Source organism: Mycetomoellerius zeteki, unplaced genomic scaffold (genome assembly GCF_001594055.1).
Source record: "Mycetomoellerius zeteki isolate Tzet28-1 unplaced genomic scaffold, Tzet1.0 scaffold85, whole genome shotgun sequence".
Taxonomy (NCBI): Eukaryota; Metazoa; Arthropoda; class Insecta; order Hymenoptera; family Formicidae; genus Mycetomoellerius; species Mycetomoellerius zeteki.
Window position 1 is genome coordinate 1,147,881 of NW_017257883.1, and position 25,183 is coordinate 1,173,063.

At 38.8% G+C, this 25,183-nt stretch overlaps 1 protein-coding gene across 1 annotated transcript in view; it reads right to left on the reverse strand.

Moving 5' to 3' along the window:
* LOC108730142 (uncharacterized) overlaps positions 1 to 25,183 on the reverse strand; it is a 120,755-nt gene that overhangs the window by 54,067 nt on the left and 41,505 nt on the right. The window contains exon 3 of the mRNA XM_018459645.1: positions 10,475 to 10,613. Coding sequence (XP_018315147.1) covers positions 10,475 to 10,613 — 139 coding nt within the window. The remainder of the gene's footprint in view (positions 1 to 10,474; positions 10,614 to 25,183) is intronic.

Sequence of the window (25,183 nt, forward strand, 5' to 3'; positions counted from 1 at the left end):
CTCTCTCTCTCTCTCTCTCTCTATTTCTATCTATCTTTCCCTCAGCGGCGTAACTCTTTTATTTATTCATGTCGACCATACTACCCACGACACGCGCTACCAGGTCGGCCATTTTCGCGGGTCAAAAACGAGCAGCAAAAGTCAGGAGTCACGAGGGAGAAGAAATTAAGGTCGCGACCAAGAGCTGAAATTTTTAGTAGCGTCAATTCTTTCCCGCCGTCTCTTTTTCGCCCGTACAAATGGAATTTGGAAATTGCGTGAGTCCTCACCGTGGCATTTGGGAGAGAAAAATAGAGAATGATCACCAACATTGCTCCGTTTTCTGGTCCCGGATTTCTTCTATCTTTCGGTTTCTCAAATTTTATAAATTCTCATATTTAACTCTTATTAAATTTCAAATTGTTGTTTTCATGACAATTTGGAGAGCAAACTGGAGAAAAGAAATGGTTACAGAAGTGTTACACTATAACACATAACCGTAGAAGATACATGTTGTTTAAGATTAATATCATTATATGGTTTTGATATTTTTAATGTAAAGTGGGGTATTTGCGAATATGTAAGGAAAAAGTTAAATAAAGCTAACAATTATTTATCAATTATAGAAGTCTTTATTAAAAAATCTTTTGGCTTTAAACACAATATTAATTAACATTCATTATCAATGTAAATTTATATATTATTAATAATTTTAAACAAAAAAAGCAATGCCTTTTGGCATTGCTCTTACAACAAGTAATTCCGAACAGCAAAAATTTTGTTTTGTTTAAAATTATAATTTATATGGATAACATATATATGAATGTTAAATTAACTAATTATTACAGTTTAAAACCAAATAACTGCAGTATGTTTTGAGAATTAAAGATTTCTATTGCTTAATAAATAATCATCAACTTTATTAAATCTTTCCCTTAAGTGTTCGCAGATCTCCTACTCTTCCATGTATTCATTATGCAACCGATATATAAAGTAGTAAAATTTAAACAAAACTACAACATTCTCAGTTGCTCGAAATCATCCATCTTTGCACTTTTGATTGTTGTATTGAAAGCTGAAACGCATTCGGCAACGGTAGCGATTTACAGATCGTTGCTTTCAAATGTTATTCGCTTTCCGAGCATTCCCGGAATTTTGCAGAATATCCCGTACGTTACTTCGAGTTGAGTATCAGTAACGCGTAGATGTTGCGCCGTTATTCGATGCTGTCGGGCGCCGGCCGAACCTGGGAAAATACGCTGCGTCGTCCCTTCGAGCTCGAGGTCATTGATTCTGAACAATTTTCACCTCGCCACGGTTTCTCAAGTCGGGCGAAAATTTACGCGGGGGTTCACCCCGGCGAGACCGACAACCGACATCAGGTCGGAATGTTTCCACCTCGCATTCGTGTTCCCTGCAGACGGCGTTTCCACGGGTCAAAAATGAAGGGAAAAAAAAGAAAGGAAAAAAACCGCATCACGGCGTGGGCGGAGCAAGAACGGAGCAAGAAATTAAGATCGCAAACCGTGACTGGAACTTTCAGCGCCAGCCGTCCGTGATTCTCCTCTTCGTGTTCTGCTCGCGAAAAGCGCGGCATCCGGAAACCCCGAGACGCAGCGGTGAACAATGAGTTCCGTCTTTCATTCATGCGAAAACGCCTATGGCATATTTTAGGATTTAACCCTAAAATAACGAGGCTCAATAAACTATATGCAACATGAATGCTGAGCATTTTCTGAAAACTTTTTCATGTTAATTATTTTCTCACTGACTGAAAATGTAGAATGTTAACATTTAAAGAAAAGATCAAAGGCAACAAAGCAATTTTATTTCTTGCTACGATCACAACGGCTACGCTTTCATATTAAGCATTCTCATCGTGCCGCAGCGTCCCTTTTTCGAGAAAGAAACGATTCGACGCGGTAATGCATCGGCGCGATCCTGAAATCCTCTCGCGCCCCCGAGTCCCGTAAATCCTGAACGCAATTAGTAAAGTGACGCGCCAACGTCGCCCATCCGAGTAAACTCGAAACTTCGTCCGTTTACCTGCATCCGTCTTGAAAGTTTCAAAATGCACAGCCAAACACAGCCGAATGGCTGGCGGTTTCGAGGACGACGAACCTCGCACTCTCTTCCGTCGCGAGCGTTCACAAAGGAGGGAACGTTCACGAGAAGTGCAACAGGGAGAAGAAGCTATTTACTGCGGGCGTCGCGCGGCGCAAGAAACCATCGAGGTATAGACAATCGCGAGTAAGACGGGATAAGAAGACCCCGCCCCACGTAGAAACGATAGTTGGACAGAGAAAATGGAAAACTATAGAGAACCGTGGAGAAGAGGATATCCCGTTGGATATCTTCATCCACTCGTTCTTCTCCCTCATCGTATTTTCTTCACTCCTTTTCCACTCTCTCTGTCCCATTCTCCATCGCGTAGTATCTTATGCTGCATGACCTGAAAGGTAATTCCTTTTCGTTCTACATTCGCAAATGGAATATTGGACGCTCGTTTGTCCGATACTTCGATCGTCGATGCACTCCACTACAGCGCTTCCGCTTCATTCACTTAAGTCTCTATTCCACAACAAATATATCACCGACCGGATTTTCTAATGTGCCTGACGTACGTAATGTGACCAGACGTTCCGCTTTCGGCGGGACAGTCTCGCTTTTAAAGTGATTGTTTCGCTAGTCAAAATGTGTCAAGATACAAAAACAATAATTTTATTGAAGTATCTAAAAATTTAGACAGATACAGGCCGGTATTCATAGACGATTCTTATATTTGAATCTTTATAAGTACAGTCAAAATGTCATAAACCATTAGGGGATTGTATTAGTACCTTAAAACATTACTTAAGATGATCTTGAAATAAGAATAACGGACCATGAAACGCTCAAAGATATTTTAGATATTTTAAATCTTAAAATAATTGACTATCGAGATAATTACGTGGAAAATTGAAGCATCATAAGCACTGCTGCAAAAAATTTTGAGATTCTAGCAATCAGTTTAAATGTCTTGCATAATTATTTTGATGATCTAACAAAATTATTATCAAATTTATGTCTAACTAAAATTTTAGATATTTCAATAAAACCGTGTATGAATAATTGTATTATTTTTTAAAAATAAATATTATATAATAATACAATTATATAATATTTATTTTTACGTTTATACACATTCTTCTCTATTTTCCCGATTAGGGTTACTATCCGTTTCCTCTTTAAAAATCGGGATAATTATAAGGAATCTTCAAAATTTGTGCTTTTTTTAGCTTTGGCTCCTCTCCAGCACTATTCTATATATTAATCCTGATTTATAATAGGAATCCTTAAAAAAATTGATCAATAATCACAATCGAATGTGAGGAGAATAATTGATTATGATTGACTTAATTTCTTACATTAAATTAATATCTCTAATGAACAATTAGTGTGAAATAATTATTCGTTGACAGTTTTGACCAATTTAACTAACCTACATATATTTTTATATTTGTCCGAGGTTTTTAGCCTATAAATTCTAGTTTTGGAAATTTTTATATTTGTGACCCTACTACCCAATATAAAGTTGTATCGCTTTGGATCTAAAAATATTTAGTCATATTGGGCAGATATCATCACCAAGATCGAAGTGTCCTCGTTGTATATCTTTCGACATTCAAAACTAATGCACAGTTATTTTAGTTTTCGCTAATCCACGGTCCTTCTGTCACAAAATCGATCCGCGATCTAATTGCTCCAGTTTGTTCGCTATGCCGCGTGCGGAAGTTCACAATTCCTGCATAGTGACGTAGATACGAACTACCCTCTGCAATTCGAATCCAATCAGCGAATACTCCGTCGAGACGGCCGCGTCGAAGGGTCGTGTGACGTGGTGGAAACGCCGCTATATGCCGCGGTGCGATATTATTCATATGCCGGCGACGCGTTTGGCTCGTCACTCCGGACGCAGAGGCAATATAACTTTTTTCCCAACCCCTCCTCGCCGGCTGGCTTGTGCCTGTTCGAATACTCGTCCGTCTGTCCCTCTTTTTTTTTTACTCTTCGTTACGGCTACGCGCGACCGGAAATGACGCCGGTCGGTACCTAGAATCGCGCGGATACTTTCTCTTTCGACTGCGGTTTCCAGTTGGTTATGAATATGTGTTCATCCTTTTTATACAAATAGCATTATATGTGAACATAACATTTTTTAAATTTCTGCATATTCACTTTGTTTGTTAATTTATTCACTGAGAGAAAAGTATTTGATGTTTGTGACTATAATTGAATTGTAAAATTATTATGATTAAGAGTACCATTAGTAGTATCAAAATTAAAGATCTGATTTAATTTGGGGAGAATATTATTAGTTGGTTGTGTTGCAAGTCCAAAAGTAATCGGTGTGCAATCATATATCTAAAATAAATGTATAAAATACATATAGATGTATGATTCCAACATCTAACTTTGACCGATATAAGCGTTTCTCTTACTTACAATTATAGTTATGATGTATTCATACAAGCTATCCTGATTCTAATTTTAATAAGAATACCATTTTTATAGTTAACAATAATTATTAATATTTAGTAATAATAATTTTATATTTATAATTCTACCAAAAGAAAATGTATAGTTGGCACCAAAAATAATTATAGGTAAATTATAGTTAAATTTATTTCATAATAATGGCAATTATTTTTTTCTCTTAATGTATGTAAGAAAAGAAACGCAAATTACAAGAATACGATTCAGTACGGCTCACGAATAATTGACTTGTTAGAACATGTTTAGTTCCGTTTAATTAGCTCGTCATTACGCCAATTAGAACGGAGTACGAACGTGCAGTACACACGATCTAATCATTGCGAGATCGTTAGGCCTACATTGACGGAGCCGCATCCTGCATAACTGAATGATCCGTTTTACCTAGTCTAGTAGACGCTGCTACCACGACGCCAAAGTGCGATTAAATGTAACGTAATATTACTACCTTATCACCACAACGTCTCGTTAACTACTTCCTCCACGAGATAATCATATCATACTATGAGAAGATCAAACTATATAGAAGGGGGAGGGAGGAAATTCCAATCGCAGCGATTTTAATAGAGAGATATCAATTATAGCTTCAATCTGAATCAATTCGGATTATGACCATCATTAATCGTGAAATCATAATAATAATTCTCGACATATGTAATTTATGGCGGGCTTGTCGTCATTTCACCAAAGTTTTTAGTTTCCAGCGAGGTTAATAATTAGCTTAGATACAGATTTCGGGTTCGAACTATTTAGTATCGAGCAACATATGATGATAAATTAATAAATTCCCGTTAATACGGACTTCACGCGCGGGAACAGTGGCAATTCAATTATCTTATGCTCACCCATGTAGTTTATATGTATCCTATGTAACCCACATCTTCCGCGCCATTCCACCATTTTCCAATTATCCCGCAATAATGAGATCTAATACTCCATTATTACAACGTGCTGGCTACTTTATCGCTTAAGGAGGATTAATGACGACGTCCGCGACTACTAATTTTATTATCGCGGGCTAACGAGTGTACCCATTTCGTATCCAGCATCGCATGAAGGGGGAATTAATCATGTAATCGCCAGGCATCCTCGCGAGCATACTTGTAATAATAATTTCGCAATAACTTCGCCGGGGCATAAAATAATCTGTTTGATTAATCGGCGTTCGCAGTTGCATAGATCTACAACGTAACAGAAATGAGACAGTTATTACGATGGTTTTCTCTGAAACTACTTTTTAGGTACTTTACTAACTGCTGTTCGATATAATTCAACATCGCATCACAAGCAGCAATTTAAACTGATGCAATTTATTTTCCTGAAAGTTTTCAACTTTTCTTTTTTTCCGGAAAAAAAAATGTACTGTTTCTTCTATAATTCATTCGCTCTTATGCCTGTATCAATATATGTCAATGTATAATGTAGATAATTACATTTTAATGGAAGTCGACTCGTAAATAAACAAATAATGTAATTATATATTATTCTTGCCTTTCATCCTGCATTTGGCGCAACAACGATACTGCTGTCGCAAGATGAGTTTAATTGTCTGCAATACAAAATTAAACTGCAGGCCCTCTACGCTTTTTAAATCGACAAACAGTTATCGCAGGGCGCAAACTGCAATCGCTTGTCATTATTTTAGATTATCGGTTACCGTTAATTGACGGTCGAGCGCAATGTATCGTACAGTCTGTTCTCGATCGAAACTATTATCGGGTCAACGAATATCACGACGATGCCTGTCACGGTGAGAAATAACACGAATCGAACAAAAGAATTAACGGGAAAACCGTAGGATAGTATCACGCTTCATAAATATCTCCGTAAATCAATTAATTGATATGCTATGTATGTCGGACTCGCGTTGTAAAATGTTTGCCGGAACAATTGTTTGTTATGAAGCACAATGATTGATCAAATATGTACAACAACCATATCATCGCAATTATATTTTAATGAATAAACAAATAAATAAATTTCTGTTGTTGTCTTCGGGCAGAAATTTTCTCCTGATTCTCTTCAGCTCTAGATGCTCGTAGGATGACGTAGCACTAGATTAGTTATCTTAAGATAAGCAAGTTATCGCTAGTTTGGTAACATCCACGTTACTAACAACAAACAAACTATGACGCTTGCACCCATACCTATTATCCATTAATGCAGAATACAGAACAGCATAATTAGATGCGCATTAAGCAAACAATTTAGCTCTTGCGCTCGCGCAAATTGGCGCATCGTGATCTGCATTGAATAAATAACGTTACGGCTATCCAAGCGTGAAACGTAAAAAATTTATCTTTTTTTTTTTAAATATCGTCACATTTTGTTTTTGCAGCTCTTTTCTTCAGTACTGAATTCGATATCAACGAATATCATGCAAAAGTAAAACGAGTTACAACGTAATTTTTTTCTTACAAAATTTTGATAATACCGGTCGAACAATTTATTTAAATTTTTTTACATTTATCTCGCTCTCGATCATTTTTATTCCTAATTTCTCTCTGTTTTCCTTTGTATCTTCTTATTAGAAATTTTATCTTCATCTCTTTTTGCATTACGCGTCCTTCTCCAACCACAGCGGAGCAGCAAGAGGAGCATGCTGATTGGGAGGCTAATCACGCGCTACTCTCCATTACATTAATTAAAACTTAGCTCTCAACTCTGCTCGGCTTCTACATCACCCGCCGCGCCATTCGCGTTGTCCTTTCCTTCCTCTCATCCTGCTCGCGTTCCTGATGTTCCTGTGATCACTTTGTCTCCGCCCGTTCGTCTACCTATCCACGTATGCCACCGCTTGTGTATCGCATTTCCTAAGAAAATCATGGTTACCTCCAACATGGATATAAATAAACGATAAGCTTGTTCTTCACCGAAATTGCTTAAGATTGATTCAACCGAGAGTGCCCTTCTTCTACTATCGTTTTTGTTAAAACAAAATTCTCAGTATCTCTTCATTAATTGTGTTTCCACAAAATCAATAATTAATTATAAAAATCATTTCTCCAAAAACTATTTTTGTCTAAAAAAAATTAAATTTAGAACTAAATATCACTGCGTTACTCATACAAGAATTCTGCAATTTTTTAAATCAAAAATATTAAAACAATTTCACAAAAATAAATATTGCGATATTTAAAATATTATAAGTGGAAAGAATCTCTAGTACGCGTACAAATAAAGGCACTGCTATTAAGATTGTTCAGTTTGTGTTTCCTATTTGCTACTTTAGTTTTCCCTTCAGGAATCGTTCCCAAGGGTTGCACTTTCAAATAGATACCAAATAGAGAATTACTCTCAATTCAACGTCCACCTTAGACGTCCCGGTGTCCCATAGAGTTTTACTGTCGAGAATTGTTCTCAAATTGAGAAATTTCGAAACTTTAATTTTAAAGTATTTAACATTTTTAAGTATGTGTATTTAAAATTTTCGAACAGATATTTATCCAAGTATATCTTTACAATTCTAAATAAAGAGAATATTGATAAATTTATTTTATATTAATTTATATAATTAATTTTTGTATTAGTAAGTTATGAATTGTGTTAATAATGACCTATATAACCACCGTTTATGTTTGTAATCGGAGTATTCAGTAACAAAGATCACGAATTCACGAAATTATTCCGTGAATTAGAATCTCGCACAAAAGATTTGCTTGCAGTTGGCAAAACCGCTTAGCCCATTCGACGTAATCCCTACTCGACCCAATTCGAGCATCGCATCGGCGAGTGTTGTAGAGGAAAAAAAAAGTAGAACGGACGGTAAATAAATAACGTTCCACCACGAATAATGGTATATATATTGAATGTACAATTATACATCCTATATCGACGAAAGGAAATGAATTGTTCTTGCGATTCTATCGCGGATAGTCTCGCTTTATTTTTCTTTGTTCGTACATTCATCCTCCTGGAAGAATCAATAACGACCGCGAAAAACAACTTCTCTGCCCGCTAATGTTACGATTATAGCTGCACGTTAATCAAGTCGAACGATCGGCACAAACGCCCACATGACTATACGATATCCGATCTGCAGGACGACGGGTGATAATAATGTCTATAGAACGGGATTACGTATCTTTCCGATTAGTTGGAGAATTATCCTGACTTAGCTCAATTAAAAGTTTAATTCTAAGCTATGAACGCTGCCGCGCACCATGTATATATTGCGAATATTATCCGGACGAAATGGACCACGGTTTAACGTCTTTGATGAGGATATATATGCATGGTTTGAATGGTAGCTGAGAGCGTGGAACGGCCGCCGCAGTAGCAAAATTGGAAAAAGTGCCGATCAAACAAAATTAATTGGTTTCCCCGCGTCGAGCTGCAACAAAGCAACTCTCGCTTCGAGCGAGAACGAGCCGATTCGAGGTCCTTCTCAGCCGCGAATTATTTCGGAACTTTACTATATTCGGCCGATATCGCTTTTGTAATTCTATCGCGGGATAAAAGATCGTGTTTGACTAGAAACTACCGCGCGAAAGTATACAGACGGACGGCGTACGGTCTATTCCGCCGAAATATAACATGTGGACCGACGTGCGACGTGCGGATTTTGCAGAAACCGTGTTGGAAATGGAAATATAGGGAAAACTCTGGTTACACAATCAAGCCAGCGAGAAATGTGTTCTTTTCTATAACGTGATCGAACCTCGGAAACTCGCTGTTTCAATTATTTTCCCATGGTGTCGATTCACGGGGAAACATGATGGTACGATAATCTCGTTACACTATTGAAAAATTCCATCGAAAATATTGGATAATCTGCTTCATTAATTTTATGTAAATATAAAAGAAGGACTGTCTGCTCTTTTCTTAATTTAACCCTTCATAGGCACACTAGGTCTTTTTCGACTCAAGCGAAATTCACTCTCAAATTTCTTGGCACGAATTTCAATTTTTATTAAATAAAGATTTTAATATATAAATTAAATGATTATTTGGTAATGTAGTAGAGATGAAAAGTAATCCTGATTTTTTCTACATCTTCTGAAAGCCTAAAACACAGTAAAAAAAAAAGAGTTGGACCAAAAAGACTCAGAGTGCCTATGGAGTAAGTAAAAATACGTGTGCCTACGAAGAGTTAATGATAATTTTATTAATTTAGCGTCAATAAAAGATTTTCGAATCAAACATTCATAGTGCAATCAAATTTTGAATTATATTTTTAAATCCTTATTCCGTGCATGTATTAACACATAAAATATATGATGTAATTAACTACGAAATGAAATACGTACAATTTACTTTTCGCAAAACGAGCTATTTAAAGTTTCGAGGAAAAGCTATGGAAGTAATTGCTACGCAATAGTCGGCGCTATAACGATCGTGATTATAAGTTACACGTGGCTTTTATAACTAACTGAAAAGCAGTGCCTTTTTCGCGCGCCAGATCATGAAGTGGACTTTCCCCCGACCGAGTTCGTTCGTCTGCCTCGGGGTTATTCGCAAGCGTGCGAGCAGTTTCTATTTAACATTTAGTCATACGCTCGCGCAGATACTCCACCGATCTACGCATTCGTCGTAAATCTTACCACTACACGCACGAATACGACGGCGGACGGTAAAGATACATATATCGATATACGAACACGCGCGCTGCTTGGTACGGATCGCCCGTTCTCTTCGATCTCAAAGCCACCCCTGCTCCGGTTTCACGGATGGAATTTCAGGAGAAACGTTTTATACGCCGGGTGCTCTCTCGGCTGGCACGTCGCCTCGAGCGCTTTGTCGGAGGGCAGTTAATTAATAAAAGCTGGAAAGAAGGGAGTACGAGGCGCGTAACGGGAGCGACGGGGAGCGCCGGGCGTTGGTCCGGGGGAGTGACGGGAGGCCGAGTACGAGGGGACGAGGACGGGTATAAACGGAAGGTATAAAAGGATGGAACTATACTATCGTTTCATATCGGCCGGCCGAACCCCACACTTGCAATTCAAACGAGAACGGCACTCACGTGTCGTGAACGAGAAACTTGTCGCCGTTTTTCTCGATGCAGAAGCCCTTGCTGGTGATTTCAGAACCGTTGACGGTCACCAAGTCCGTAATCCCCGACTGGAACCACCGACCGTACCATTCCTCCGGGAACGTGCAGCCTGAAACAGAGGGATGGATACAGAGGGGGGGTTTGTTTCAACCGCCTACGGGCGATGGGCGATATACTCGCTCGGTCGAAAAGTTTTCAGATTTTAATCTGAGGATCCCCGAACTCGTCAACGCGACGTTTACGCCGGAAACGCAAAACAATCCAAAGCGGCTGCGACTACAATATTTTTCTGGATCGTCGACGAACAGTTGGCGGGCTTGTACGCGTCAGGGTTATCATTCTTTCTTCATCAACAACGTGGCCAAAAGAAACGTAATGAAACAATTGTAAGCTGCTGTTTCTCTTCCTCTTCCTCGGGGGCGGAAAATGTCGAGCCGCGCAGGATTATTTTCTCATTCCCCGCGAGAAACGCGGCGATTGCATGAATTGAAAAGCCGATGTTTCTCTCCGAAGTCGAGAGAAGAAAATACGTGCAATGTAATATTATATCAATGAAAAGGGATAATTTCCATCTTGTTGTCTATTACACGGAGATCCCCGCGTGTAAACTGATTGCGACGATCCGTATTTATCTATGGATTATGTGCAGATGTAGCCTGAACCTTGTATCGGACGTATATACGGGGCATACAGGATGTTATATTTTAAATTCCGGGATTTGATATCTGGGAAAACTCAACAACAGAGAAGAAACGTTACGTTTCTCATATCATATAATATTATCGTGTAATGCAATCTCAATACGTCGTATAATGTAATCTCCGTATCAAAATACTTTTTCCTATATTCGATGTTTCTTGTGTCTTCATACTTTCGGATATATAAACCAAAATAATGAAAAATCATCATCCATTTCCATTGCTTTTAAATAATCGGATCCGTTGTGCCGAGTGGACATCCGTGGTTGCTTGATGCAGGGAAAAGTCCTTTCTTACTCTCTATTTTCATCCCCCCCCCCCGGGTGTCTTTTTCGCCCGGTTTTCCACGAGCCGCGAGGGTAAATACGAGATTCCGCGAATATTTCGAATGCCCGTCGGCAACAGAGTCCGCCGCGAGCACAAACGAAGTTGTAAAAATGGAGAATCTCCTTAGAGAGATCGGATTATCGCGAAAGAGCGCAAGTGGGTGAAAGAGCCGTTCCCTCTTCGTCGCGCAATCGTTCATCTTCCTTCCTCTCCTCCCACCCCCTCTCTCTCTCTCTCTCTCTCTCACTCTGCGTCTGCATCTATAGCAACGAGGATTACAACGAGAAACGACGTCGCGATTAAGCATTGTTTGCCAGAAGCATTTTGCATTTAATAAGTCCAAGTGTTTCGGAATCCCGGATGAGCGAGGTATCAACGGAGAGGAGTAGACGAGGCCGGAAGAAGAAAGGGGGAGGGAGGGATTGGAAAACAGGAAAGACGACGAGGAATCTCGCGAATTCGCTACACGAAGATACCGACTCTGCTCCCGCGACTGCGTTTCGAAGTTGCGAAAACGGGGAGTCGATGGAAACGACAGTAGGATTTATTAATACTCGAGAGACAGTGCACCTTTTGTGCCAATGCGTCGATGTGAACATCTCTCACTCTTGTATTTCTCCCCCCTCCTCTTTCTGTTTCTCTCTCACCATTGGAAACCGGATTATCCAGTTTCTGGACATATGTGTTCGGCCATTACCGCGGCTCTTAATTTCCAGTTCCCGTAGATTACGTTCTACGGAGAACTGCAACGCGTATCAAGTATCCCCCCCCCATAGATGTCAGTGTCTAATAGCAGGTGTATCGCATGACTACGTTGTTTCCAGTCGCAACTGCGTCTTCAGTTACATTGAGATGCAAACATCTGTAGCTGCATATACAGTTCAACTGCTCTTGAACGGTTTTGATGTCGGGCTCTTCATCAATGATAAATCTGAAACTGTGTTATAGTTGTAACTTCTGCGTGACCCATAATTTATCTATTATTTGTGTAATTTACGAAATTCCAAATAACAGATAAACTGCTCCGTTTCCTTCTGATCATCAAAGGGTTCTCTCTGTAGCGTAATTCGAGAGCATACCTCGCAGACTCGGATAATTATCGTTACCGACATCACAACGATGCGTGCTAATTGTAAGTATCGCGGATCTTTACTGAGAGGAGATGAGAGAAAGAATTAAGGAAAATAAGGAGAAAAAACTGGAGAAAGAAAGTTAGAGGGAAGGATAGACGGAATAAAGAGAGGAAAAGAGTAAAGGAGGTGGCAGTAGGTAGCCACGGTATAATTAACGGAAATTGGAGTTAGGTCAGAAAGCAAAGTTATCGGGGAGAGTTTCGTTGCCAGTACACGGCAACGATCCATTCCGCTCGCGCGCGAGCGCATACGCAAGAGGACTGGCTTTTTCCGGGGCAGCAGCCGCTGATATAATTACTAATTAATTACCGTTCCTGCGGCACCGCGCCACACCGTGCCGCACCGTTTCGACGGGCTCACTTAAAAGGACACTGTATGAACACGGAAAACGGAAGTGACTAAAATCTCTCGGAGGCGTCTCCGAGTGAAGCGATATTTTGCATTGCGACAACCAGCTCGTTTATTTAAAGCAGCCTGTCGATACATTCCCGTTCGCGACTACAACTATTTTAATAGCTGACGTCACGTTCGGCCTTATTCAATTCTTTATAATGGAGTCTATCGCGTTGGCGTGTGTACGAATATCAATTTAAAGGATGATAAGCTATATCTTTTTTTTGTTTCCTCATCAGTTAAAATAGGAAACGCTTGTAACTACAACTTCTATAATTAGACTGCTCACTTTGATTATTTTGCATATGATAGAAAGAGATAAAAGTGATGCTGAGAAGTCTTTGTCTATATTAACCTAACACATATATGTGTACTATCTATGGATTAAATGTGATTATAAATACGTATGAGTAGGTGCATAGTAATGGCTGTCATGCTTGATAACAGACATGGCAGCGAAGTGAGCAATCTCATGAAAAGAACGGTTTTGCTGAAATATGTAAAATTTTAGATACAAATTTAAAAATAATATAGGACTATCAAAATAATTATGTAAGACGCTCAAGCTGGTTGCCAAAATGTCAAAACTTTTAGCGGCATTGCTTATTATGCTTAAGCGTTTTGCATAATTATTTATTGATTCAAAAAAATTATTTTCAGATTTTTATATCTGTCAAATTTTTAGATCCTCCTCCTCAGTCTTATTGCTCGTGGCCGAGCTCGTGGTGACTTCTCTCATATGCCTGTGGTGCGCTTGCTGGTTATACAGTATCATATGGGACCTATAGTTTAACGTCAATTCCGAACGATGAATTTTATTAGAGAAGTGCTCTTGGCAAAGTATCAATTTTTAGATAGTTCAACAAAATTATTTGTTCCGTGTAGTTATAGAAATATGCTTATAACGTAATCAGTGTGCTGAATGGAAAGAGATCCGGCAGAGAGAGAGAGAGAGAGAGAGAGAGAAAGACCAAAAAGATCGTTTAAGATCTCTCGATTTTTAATATCTCGATAATTCTATATTTTTCCGTTCTTTTTTCGTAAACTCTCACAACGATAACATATTTAATGTTCTTACATATGGTACGATTTTATCGTAAAGATCGCACCGCAGGGGAACGATTTCGAGAAACGAGAGCGGATTAAAGCTCGACCCACCGTCGACCGAGTACTCGTATTTCCTGTAAACTGCGTGGACTTCTCCACAAAGTGGGGTTTGCTCGAAAAGAAGAAACTCGCACATCTTGAAAGTAGACGGAATGAGGACGTTTAGCCACAACCCACTGAGAGATCGAGTATCAAATTCAGTATCAAATTATTGTTCTTGATATCTCAATCTTCGCGACAAAATCTATGAAGAATCGAAATATTGCAGAATCTGTTTTATTGTCATGCAATTCAATGACGATGGAAATTGAAAAATACATGGAAAGTTTGGTTAGTGACTAATGATAATTTTCTCGGACGCGTCGTTGATCTCTTTACTCTCTTCACGTTATTTTCTAGAAATACAGTAATTTATATTCTCTATATTTTTCCAAACGCTTGAGAACAATAAATCATTGAATCTACACGGAAAAATGATTTTGATCAATTTTACTGAAATATAATATCTAAAAATATAGCTATATAGGTACAAATCTGAAAATAATTTTGTTGAATCATCAAAATAATTATATAAGAAATTTTTTCAAACATAATGAACAATGCCGCTGAAAATTTTTATATTCTTGCAATCAATTTGAATATCCTATAATACAATTATTTTGTAGTTTTATTTAATTATTTAGTAGTTTAAAAAATTATTTTCAGAGTTATATATTTAGTTAAATGTTTAAATATTATATTTCAGCGTAAAATGTTGTTTCCGTGGAATAATATTTCTCGAATATTTATGGAATACTCCACATTATCATGTTAATAAGCGCTATATAAAATATAACAAAATATTTACGATATCATCTGTTAAAACCAATTTCAGCTGCATACAGCTGATTTTTAATTATTTATACGTCTTATAATTTTTAGTTTAGTCATTTTTTAATTGACTTTCTCTACGATTGAACATTGTTGGAAAAGCTTAACAAGGAATATCATATTAAAACGGAGCAATATTTTACAAAAGCAGAAAATTCGTACGAATGAACTTGGAGATATCGAAAGTCCCTGGAAACTCGATAAGAACTTGGAAACTCACGTAGCCGGCCGTCGATCAATTCGTCATCAGAGAAGTTAAAAAATACATTATCGAAGAAGCGCGAAGAGAAAAGAAAAGATGAAAACTACATAGAGATTAGCGATTTACACTTAGCCGACGTTCGCGAATTATTGAAAAAATCACTCGAGCGTGAGGTAGTTCGAGATAAACTTTTCAAGCGGCGCAAGATCTCTCAACAATAATTCAGTACTTCGCACCGTACTCTGTACATCGCTGTTTCCCAGGATACATCCAAATAAAACTGTTGAAACACCGTTTCTTCAAAAAGGCAAGCGGATAGGGATATATAAAGCGATTGCTAGCGATTGATATGTAAAAATTTGCAACGAGGCCATCTGCAATCGATAATTTATATTTTATACTATACTAAATATAGTAATATACTGTCACGTGAAAATGCACAGACATCCACTGATTGTTTTCGAGTTAGAGTGCTGAATAATTCTGCCTCTTCAAACGGTTAATCTGATTTTTATGTATACATTCGCGCGTACCTACACACGTCCTCGAGCGTCTATCGCCGAGAATGATCGGATTTCGGGTGAAATAACTTGATTAAAATAATCTATCACCCGCTAGTGACAGGGATGATTGGCTATCTCAGTTAAATATGATGGAGGGGCCATCTCTGTACTCGCGCACATAAGCGTCCTATATATTCTTCTATCTGCCTTTCTCCGTCACTCTCTCTTTCACTCCGCCGTATCCATTCGCCCGTGCAGTTAGCCTGATATTTTCTCCTGGCTAGCTCTCTCCACCTCTGTATCGACAGAGGCAAATTGATTGGTAATATGTGGGCACTGCCCATCTACCAACCTCCGTGACATTTACCAACGGAAATGCCTCGTTTTTTCCGATATCCGAGCTTGAAAGAGTCGCTGAGAGGGCTTTTACCGTAGGAAATGAGTATTACAGGAGTGGATATCGTACATCGGCACCTGGTCGATGATATTACAACGTCCGGGAACGCGTACATATAGTTACGGCGAACGAAAACCAAAAAAAAGTGCACACCTGTCCGGAACAGTAGTAACGGCGTTACGTAGTCAGACGGACAAGGTTGTCATAAATTCTTCATCCTAAAATTCCATAACTTTTTTCTGATATTCAAACAAAATTTCGTGATTTCCCTAATATAAAAATTTCAGTAATATTTTGACATTTTTTTATATTCTTGTTCTGATTTGGAAACCATTAATATTTTGTTGAGAGATCAATTTAACATAGCAATATAAATTACTATTAATGTTGCTGATACATTTTTAATTATTAAGTTAATAGTATTTTCCAAAATTGCGTAGATATGTACGTATATTAAACTTTTAAACCTAAAAATTTTTATTTTCTAGAATATTTTGCAAAATTTCCTGACTTTTCCCTGATTTTTCTGATTTTTGTAGCAACCCTGAGGTAAGGAGCTTACAAAAAGATACGGATTTTAAAGTTTCTCATAAAGCATCGGATGCACGCGCAAGATGTAGGTATCACAAATGATTATAACTTCAAATTGAAATTAATCGTCAGGAGAAAGCAAGATTCTTAATCAAATTAAACTTGTGCGGATATCCCAATCCCGCGGGCGGCATGTGCAAACTACGATATGTGTCAGCGGGTGATCGCGTGCACATCGCGCGTGCAAATGCCGCAGGATACGTTCTGAGAAACGTGTCAAATATGAGTGACAACGTCCTGCACAGATATGTGAGAATTAGGGAGCGTATTGGAAACCGATCGACATACGGCCAACGAGACGGACCGAAGACGACTGTGTCAATCATCTCGAGAGGATTGTAAATGACAGTAACACGGTCTTCAATTCACTTGAAGACACTTAGTGATTAGTTACAGTTCTGATCTTTACATCTCTCTCTCTCTCTCTCTCTCTCTTTCTTTTTTTGTGACGATCGCATATTATTAAGAAACGTTTGCTTTCTATCATATAAATCGCCTTCAATATAAATTTAAAATGTTGCGATCAACACATTGAGAAATGTCCTGCAAAGCTTGCGAAGAAGAAACAGACGTGCTTTTTTGATGTCATGTAACATTGATGCGTTGATTTTTCGTGAGGATGGAACCTGACAGTACACTGATACCTTTCTTCGGGTTCTATCTCCCATTGAAGGTTTCTTCTCTCAAACGAGCTACCAGATACGTGTCAACGGAATATCCCTTTTCACGGTGAGGCGATGCACAAAGGAGACGAAAAATGTTTCAGCTCCGTTAAAAATTTCCTTTACCGAGCGCTTACAAGGTGGGCATTTAATTAAATACAAGAAATACTGAATCTCGACACTCGCGAAAGCGTTTATGTGGTTGCGTGTAGGAGTGTGCATGTAAGAGTGTGCACGCTTACACGTGATCAATATATATCCGGGTCAGTGATTATCCAAGCCTTTGTTGAACGTTTTCTATTGTTATTACACGTTTAAAGTAGTTTCCGGAACAAAAAATATTTGCATGCCGCAAGATGTAAAATGGAAAACGCCTAACGTTATTAACGGCACGGATGAAAGAAGGATGCCCAGGATTTTAATATAAAAGCGCGGACGAGTTCTGCCGTAAAGATGTTTTTATAACGCGTGTTTACGTAATACGCCTTCAACGTGAAGCGACGAGTAAAATTGCATTCATTCAATTTTTAAGTTCGGTTGCAGAACATTCGGTGTATGTAATCGCCGTCATCAACGTACAAAAGCCGTGCGTTCTGGAAACCTGGATACCGTATGAGAATTACTCACTCCATTGTCTTGCAAATTATTTTCCGACGGCGAAACTGTGCGTGGAAACGTTAGAGAATGGTTGCATTTTATAAATTCACATTAATTAATTTTCGCATATGTACTGTGCTTTCATCGCGAAACTTTCGCGCGTTTTACGTCGTACAGAATAAAATCTGATATTCATCTGTCATATTCGTCTATCTGATAAGTATAAATTACGATTAATTTAATCCATTTGGTACGCTTGTTCGATTTTATCAGCGCAAATAATATATTTAAATTTTGTTCGATCATCAAACTTGTCACTTAACATTCTCGCTGCGGAAAGACCGTCTGTAGATTTTATTTCTTGATACAGAGCATACGTTTGGGAACGCCAAGTTTCGCGAAATCAAACGACGACAATGATTTCCTTCGTCACGCATCCGACCGATTCTATCCGGCCACTTAAATCCGGCGTTTCAATTTCGCGATATCATCGAATCTCTGATGGGTAGTATTGTACGCGTAGCGGGCACGCCACATTTCCCAGGAAAAACCATTTTCCGCTCGGTGAGACTTTCGTCCTGCCACCGCCACTACCGCCGTCGATGCCGCCGCATGCGAACTCGGTGTATTATAAATTGAGATAGAGGATCCTATATATACGAATAACCGATGGCCGGAGAACTGTTACGGGGGCGGATTCGGCGCGCCCGAAAGCGATTGTGCAAGTTTCTCCGCTTTCTTACCTTTCCTTTTCTCTCCCTCTCTTTCTTTTTTTTTCTCCTCGCGCCTTCCATTCCGCTCCTCGATCTCTCGCCGTGGCACAGCCACCAATTCCATTCGTTTCGTCGGAAATTAAATACACAGGCACCCCTCGCGCACAACACTAGTCGGTGTATACATCGTTGGATAACCACACCCACCTACTTGTTGAGGAAAAGTTAAGGTGGAAACAATTCCATGCTGGTTCTTCTTACACAAGTTTGAGCTACGACGCGACGTTGATATACAGAGAATAGACAAAATAATGTGTAAATAGCTGAGAAATAATACTATCTATTTATATTTTATCAATAAGAAATTGGTTCATCATTTATCTTTCACAGATTCTATTTTTGTTAAAATAAAGTCATATATGCTTGAATAGTGTAACAATTGCCATAGTGCAGTATTATACCATTCTTCTAGCACGTCTTCTAATTGTTAAAAGATATTGGAAAAATTCTATTTCTCACTGTGTTCTTTAAAATTACAAATGGTATTAAAATCAGGCGACTATATTGATCAGGAAAGTTGTTGCAATTTTGGGGAATAAAAAGCAATTTAAAAAATAAAGTAAAAAAATTTCTTTCTTTAATATAATTTATACAAACAAAAGATGTTCTACAAAAAGAGTACAACGTAATTAGATATCCGTTGGTAATTATTCAAGCATTAGTCAAACAAAAACAAAATATATATTAAAAGCAGATAATGACCCAATCTCTTATTACTTACATTACTCGTACATTTCTGATACTCCAACATTATATCTCAATTTTCATTGTTCTCTTTGATAATTTACAACAATTGATAATATTCTATACATCCTTTAGATAAAGAAATAAATGTATTATAAAAACTTTTTGTGAAGCAATTTGCGCTGAATGTAATATATAATTTGTATAAATAATATTCAAACATTTAGCGAATTTAAGGCTGGAATATTCTGAATATCCCACGTCAGTAACAGTGAAGGTTTAATAAAACAAATATAATAACGTATATAAAATAGTGCAATTTCTAGGTGTTCATATTATTTTGTCTACCTTGTACGTATATGATCGTGAAAATGATCCAAGAAATAAATATGAGGGAGCATATTATAATATTACGTCGTAATATCTCGTAGACAAGACACTTGTAAAATTATATTATTATGAAAAAATTAACATGATGAAGTTAAATATTTCAGATGCATCTCGTTGAATTGTTCGAGTCAACAGTCACATAGTCGATCTTCTCTCAGCAGAAATCTTATTGAACGCGCTTTTTACGGGAGAAAAAAAAAAGACATAAATACCCGGGCAGATGAAAGGCAGCGAGGAAACGAGGAAACCTGGCACGCTACGTGTAATATCAACGTGTAATTCGACGATTGCCAACGTCCTGCGACGAGCCACGTCTCTCGTGTAATCGTCCGCGCTTTTAATATCAGTCCCGGGAAATTTATTAAAGCCGGAGCCAATCAGATATTACGACCGTACGACTGGTTTTGTCGTTGAGAAATGAGAGTGGCTAATTATTTCTCATCTGCGCGACAACGACGTTACTCACGCACGTGCATGTACGGGTGTGTGTACGAAGTTGCATACGAGACACACCAAACGATTTTCCCGCCCGTTACACAACGATATCTACCGCCATTGCACGGTCGAGTAACTTTTTTCTCCCATTTTTTTTTTACCTGATTCCGCATCGGGAATGCCTAACCCCGGTCCTTTGCCGAAAAAAGATACCGGGAATTGCAAAGGTGGAGGGAAGGGCATTTTCAATATCTGCTGTATTTCCGCCACCGCCGTCTCCCTCTCCAGGCTTTGGATATCTACCAAGGGGTAACATTGTACGCACCCCCGTCACTGCATTTTAATATTTCAGGATTCAATGATACCGCGTCTACTCACCCAGCTGTGCTCAACTTTAATCGATAAAACATCCTGTTGACGCCATTTTATTAGCCGTAAAAAGAGTGCCGTGAAACAGATCCCATGGGCAATTACAAAGCGCTCCAGCGCAAATTGCAACATTAATAATTGCAACTGTTAATTTATTTCAAAGATACATAACACCGTGTGTCTATCACGTTTCAGAAAATTGATCTTCTCGTCGAGTAATTGCTACTAATTATCATTCACATGCATTTTTTCGCAACGCACTTCAAAACATTTTTGGAGTGTCATCGCTTGGTATACGCTGAAATCGATTATCAAACCGGAATGTGACACTTCTACGTAATGTAACGAGATGACAGCCGTCTCTCACCCTCTCCCTCCGTCTCCCAACGGCATCGGCTGTGTTAAATTATCCGCGTCAATTTGGAAAATTCTATATAATCCGTTGCGATATGATTCCCGATGGAGGTATCAAAAGGGGTAAAAGCGGTATCATCACACACAATGGGGTCGATGAGGCGTGAGGTCCGCGCTATAAAATCAATTTAATGATTTCTCTTTGTTTACAGCTGTCGTACTTTACGTGCGGACATCAACGAGCCGTGTATTCAATTGATTTCGATACGCCACTTGATACAATGCGATAACAGATCGGGAAATGCGAAAACATCCCGAGTGACGAGCGGAACATATTCTGAAATGCGTAAAAATACATGTCCATTGTCGATCATACGTATTAAAATACAATGGCGCGGATCAAATCTTTTGGAAATCAAGCGGCTCTCATTTTTTTTCCATTCACTCGACATACGTGAAGCTCATTTATCGTCGTGAATGACTTCGCTGATTATTGAAAACGTATTATTTATTTGTGTCGCTTTACTCCTCATGTCTTACTTTGACATTGTATCATACCTCTCTCTCGGCACTCACGGATAACAAATCGTACTGTCTGTAATCGATACCGCGATAGTAATCCTATCGTTTCTCCGAGTACGGTTGGAAATACGATTTATCGTTCCGACCGGTTCCCCGCGATTCCTCATATCGTTCATAAAGCTTATCGATTCGCTCGGAGTCTCTCTCTTTCTCTCTCGCTCTCCCCGAAGCGTCAAGTCTGAGTTTCACTGACGGTATTCGTTATGAAGTTCGAGTAACAGTGTAGTCAAGCTCCGAGGGAGGCAAGGAATGGAAGAGGTTCGCCCATCCCCTCGATCCACCCTTGAGTTTATAATACGCCCCCATAACTGTATATTTCATGGAATCGCCGACTAACGCGGCAAGAGAATCCTCCCCGGCACGGATTCCAAATATCTCCTTGAATTGTGCGTCGAAACGCGAATTATACGCATCTCCGCGAGAGAGATACTTGGGCGAGATTTCGCGAACGTTGCCGCCGGGGGTTAGAATTTACGGCCGCAAAAGCGCGAAAGCGTTTATTACCATTTTGCGCTACATAATATTAAATGATCATGTGCGGAATACATTATAAATCCTGCATATCATTACAAATCCAATAGTGCACATCAGTTAAGTTGATTAAGTGCCGTTAATCCACTGATTAACTAACCGTGAATTAGCGATTCCCCCATCTCTTTTGGATCAGAAATTGCCGGTACAGTTGAAGAGAGAAAATCGAATTAATCTAAAGCGTCGCTAATCGACGTTGCTATGATCAATTTTATGATCTCAAAAACTCCTCTCTGCTTATTTCTCACGATGGCGCGACAAGAGCTCGCGCGGACTAATATCCGCGAGTTTCATTAAGCCGAGCGTGTTAGCGACGCGACGCACAGGGCACGGTCGTCGTTATAAATAACAATAAGGCTCCACGTGGACGGCAAACATCGTAAAACCTTTCGCAAACACCGGGGGGTGGACTGTGTGCCGCCTACACGAACTCCCTCTCCTTCTCTTTCTCTCCCCCCCTCTCTCTTTCTCTCTCAGGGGTGTGGGTGAATGCTCGATAGAAAGAGCGAGACCGAATGGAATATCGCTTCGTGGACAGAATATGGTCGGTACGAAGGACGAGCGGGTGAGAAAAGCCGCGTCCGATCCGCGTCGTGAAATACGAATTGGGAAGCGTGCCTGGTCGCGCCTCGCCGGGATATTCCGATTTAGGAGAGGGTATCCCTTCGGGGGGCGAGACGAGAGGGCGGTATGTCAAATAGGCCGAGGGGGTTCGAGCGCCGGGGGAGCGGGCGTATCCGAAAATATGTTGCAGCTGCACAGCACGTAGCTCGTAATCTTGGGCGACTCGCCGCGGGAGGCATTTGACCCTTTTGGCCGGCGAGTTATCGCGGCGGGATTACGCCGGGATTCTGGATTTGAAACGAACCGACGTATTCTCGACGAGTACGATTATGGTACGGTAGAATCCGTGACGAAAGCGTCGCGACGATTATAGATAAAGATTTATTTATACGGGGCAATTTGCGGGGTAATAACACAAGAATAGCTAACGTATGATGTGATCACACGATTTGACGGTATATCCAATCCTTCAGAACACTGAAAACAAATTCTAGAAAATGGACGAACCACAAGTAGATTTTAATCATATCAATCAAAATTCTGCACTAAAAATATACATTTTTAAAAATAAGTACTAACAATAAGTAAACATTTACTTACAATAAATAAATATTTATTCAATAGAAAAAATGATAATTAAATCAAATTAATGGTTTCGTATCAAATAAATATGTTTACATTTAGTAAATATTTACTTAAAACTAATCAAACAAATATTTATTAAAATTTAGTTTTTTTCAATGATTATCTTAATTAGAATTATAATAGATTTAACCAGGAAACTCTGATGTGTCCATTTTCAATCAGAATTCCAATTAATGCGACTAAAATTCTTTTTCCAGTGAGAATTTAATATTTCGACTATAGACAGAGCGATGGACGAACGAATGTCGTAGTTCGCGTCATAAATTATTAATACAATCATAATTCATCGTCCGGTGCGTTAACAGGCGCGAAACGAGAAAAAAGGAATTCACGGATCGTTCCGTCGGCTAATAAATCGCCGTTAGCGAGGAGGCGCGTTATAATTCTCGCGTAATTGAAATATGTTTCTCCGGGCGTCCCGCAATTCGTACTCATTGCGCTGAAAGAAAAGAAAAAAAATAAGTGCATCCGACGATGCATCTTAGTAGAATGCTTCCACCCACGATGAATATCATCATCTGTAATGCCCCGCAAATTTTTAAGAATAACAGGATTGAGTCTCTCGTAGCTTTATGAAGACGTCGGTAAGTAAAAGTAAAGCCGTGTTGTGCAGCTAGTTTCTAACTAATTTTTAACCTCGCTTACACGAATCACCCGCTGATAGAACAATCTCCCGTGCGGTCGTAAACTACGCTTGTGCTTCGCATCGCAAGTGAGAATTTATTAGAATTCGTTCGTATAATTTCACGGACGTACATTCGTACGTCTATCGCTCTGTCTACAATGGAAATATTAGATTCTCACTGGAAAAAGAATTTGATTGTATTTAATTAGAATTCTGGTTAAAAATGAAGGAACCAAAAGATTCTAATCACGTTAATCAGAATTCTATTAGCTCAACTAGAATTATAACACGCGAAAAAAAAGCGTCGTTAAAACAATTAAAAACTTGACTCATACAGTAAATTTACAGCCATAATATACGAACAGTCAGTTTTCTATGTTAAAGTAGTAAAATTGTACAGCTGAATAAAATTAGCTATTATAGATAATCATATTTATTGTTGTAGGTAATAGAACAGCAAATTTGTTAATACAGCAAAGTTAACTTTCTATGAAAATTAATTCAATATAATCAAAATTTTTAACAAAATATGTTAGCTAAAATGATGTATACTTTCATTGCAGTAATGAAGAAAACTTGTTACATTAGCCGTTTTTATTTGTTGTAGCAAAGAATTAGCTGAATTAGCATACTGATAATTACTTACAGACATTTCTTTAGTGAATCACCAAATCTTTGTTATAGATTGAATTTGCCCAGCAAGTTATAGCTTTGCTGAACCATCCAATCTATTTTTTCCATGAATAAATTCAACCAGAAAGTTTTTTGATTTGTCCATTTTCAATTGATTTATTATTTTTCAACCACACGAATCACTGCAAATATTCGATGGCATAGAAAGAGGAGAGAAAGATGATTGCACTATCCTGTATACTATCATCCGTGTGTACCTACGCTGTGTACATAAATTAGGTACGGATAAGATCGATATCCTTTACGATCTTCAGAGGTAATAGCGAATATACGATAAAGGGGCGTCAGACAACGGCTAAATTCACAATAAGTATGCTTAACTCGATGAAACGTGTAAATCGTAAAAGATACGGCCCGTTTGTGGACCGGCGTGCGAACTTCAAGGGCCCGCGGTATTAACCGTGGGCCGCCGATCTCACTGCGCACAATTTATTGCGTTTTACCCTTCGCGGTATCTTTCCGGTGTCGGGTTTACGGCCGTAGCGAGTCGATAGAAGCGCAATATCCGTTTTATAAAGTTGCAAAGGGGATAAGCGCATGCAGGAAAACGACCC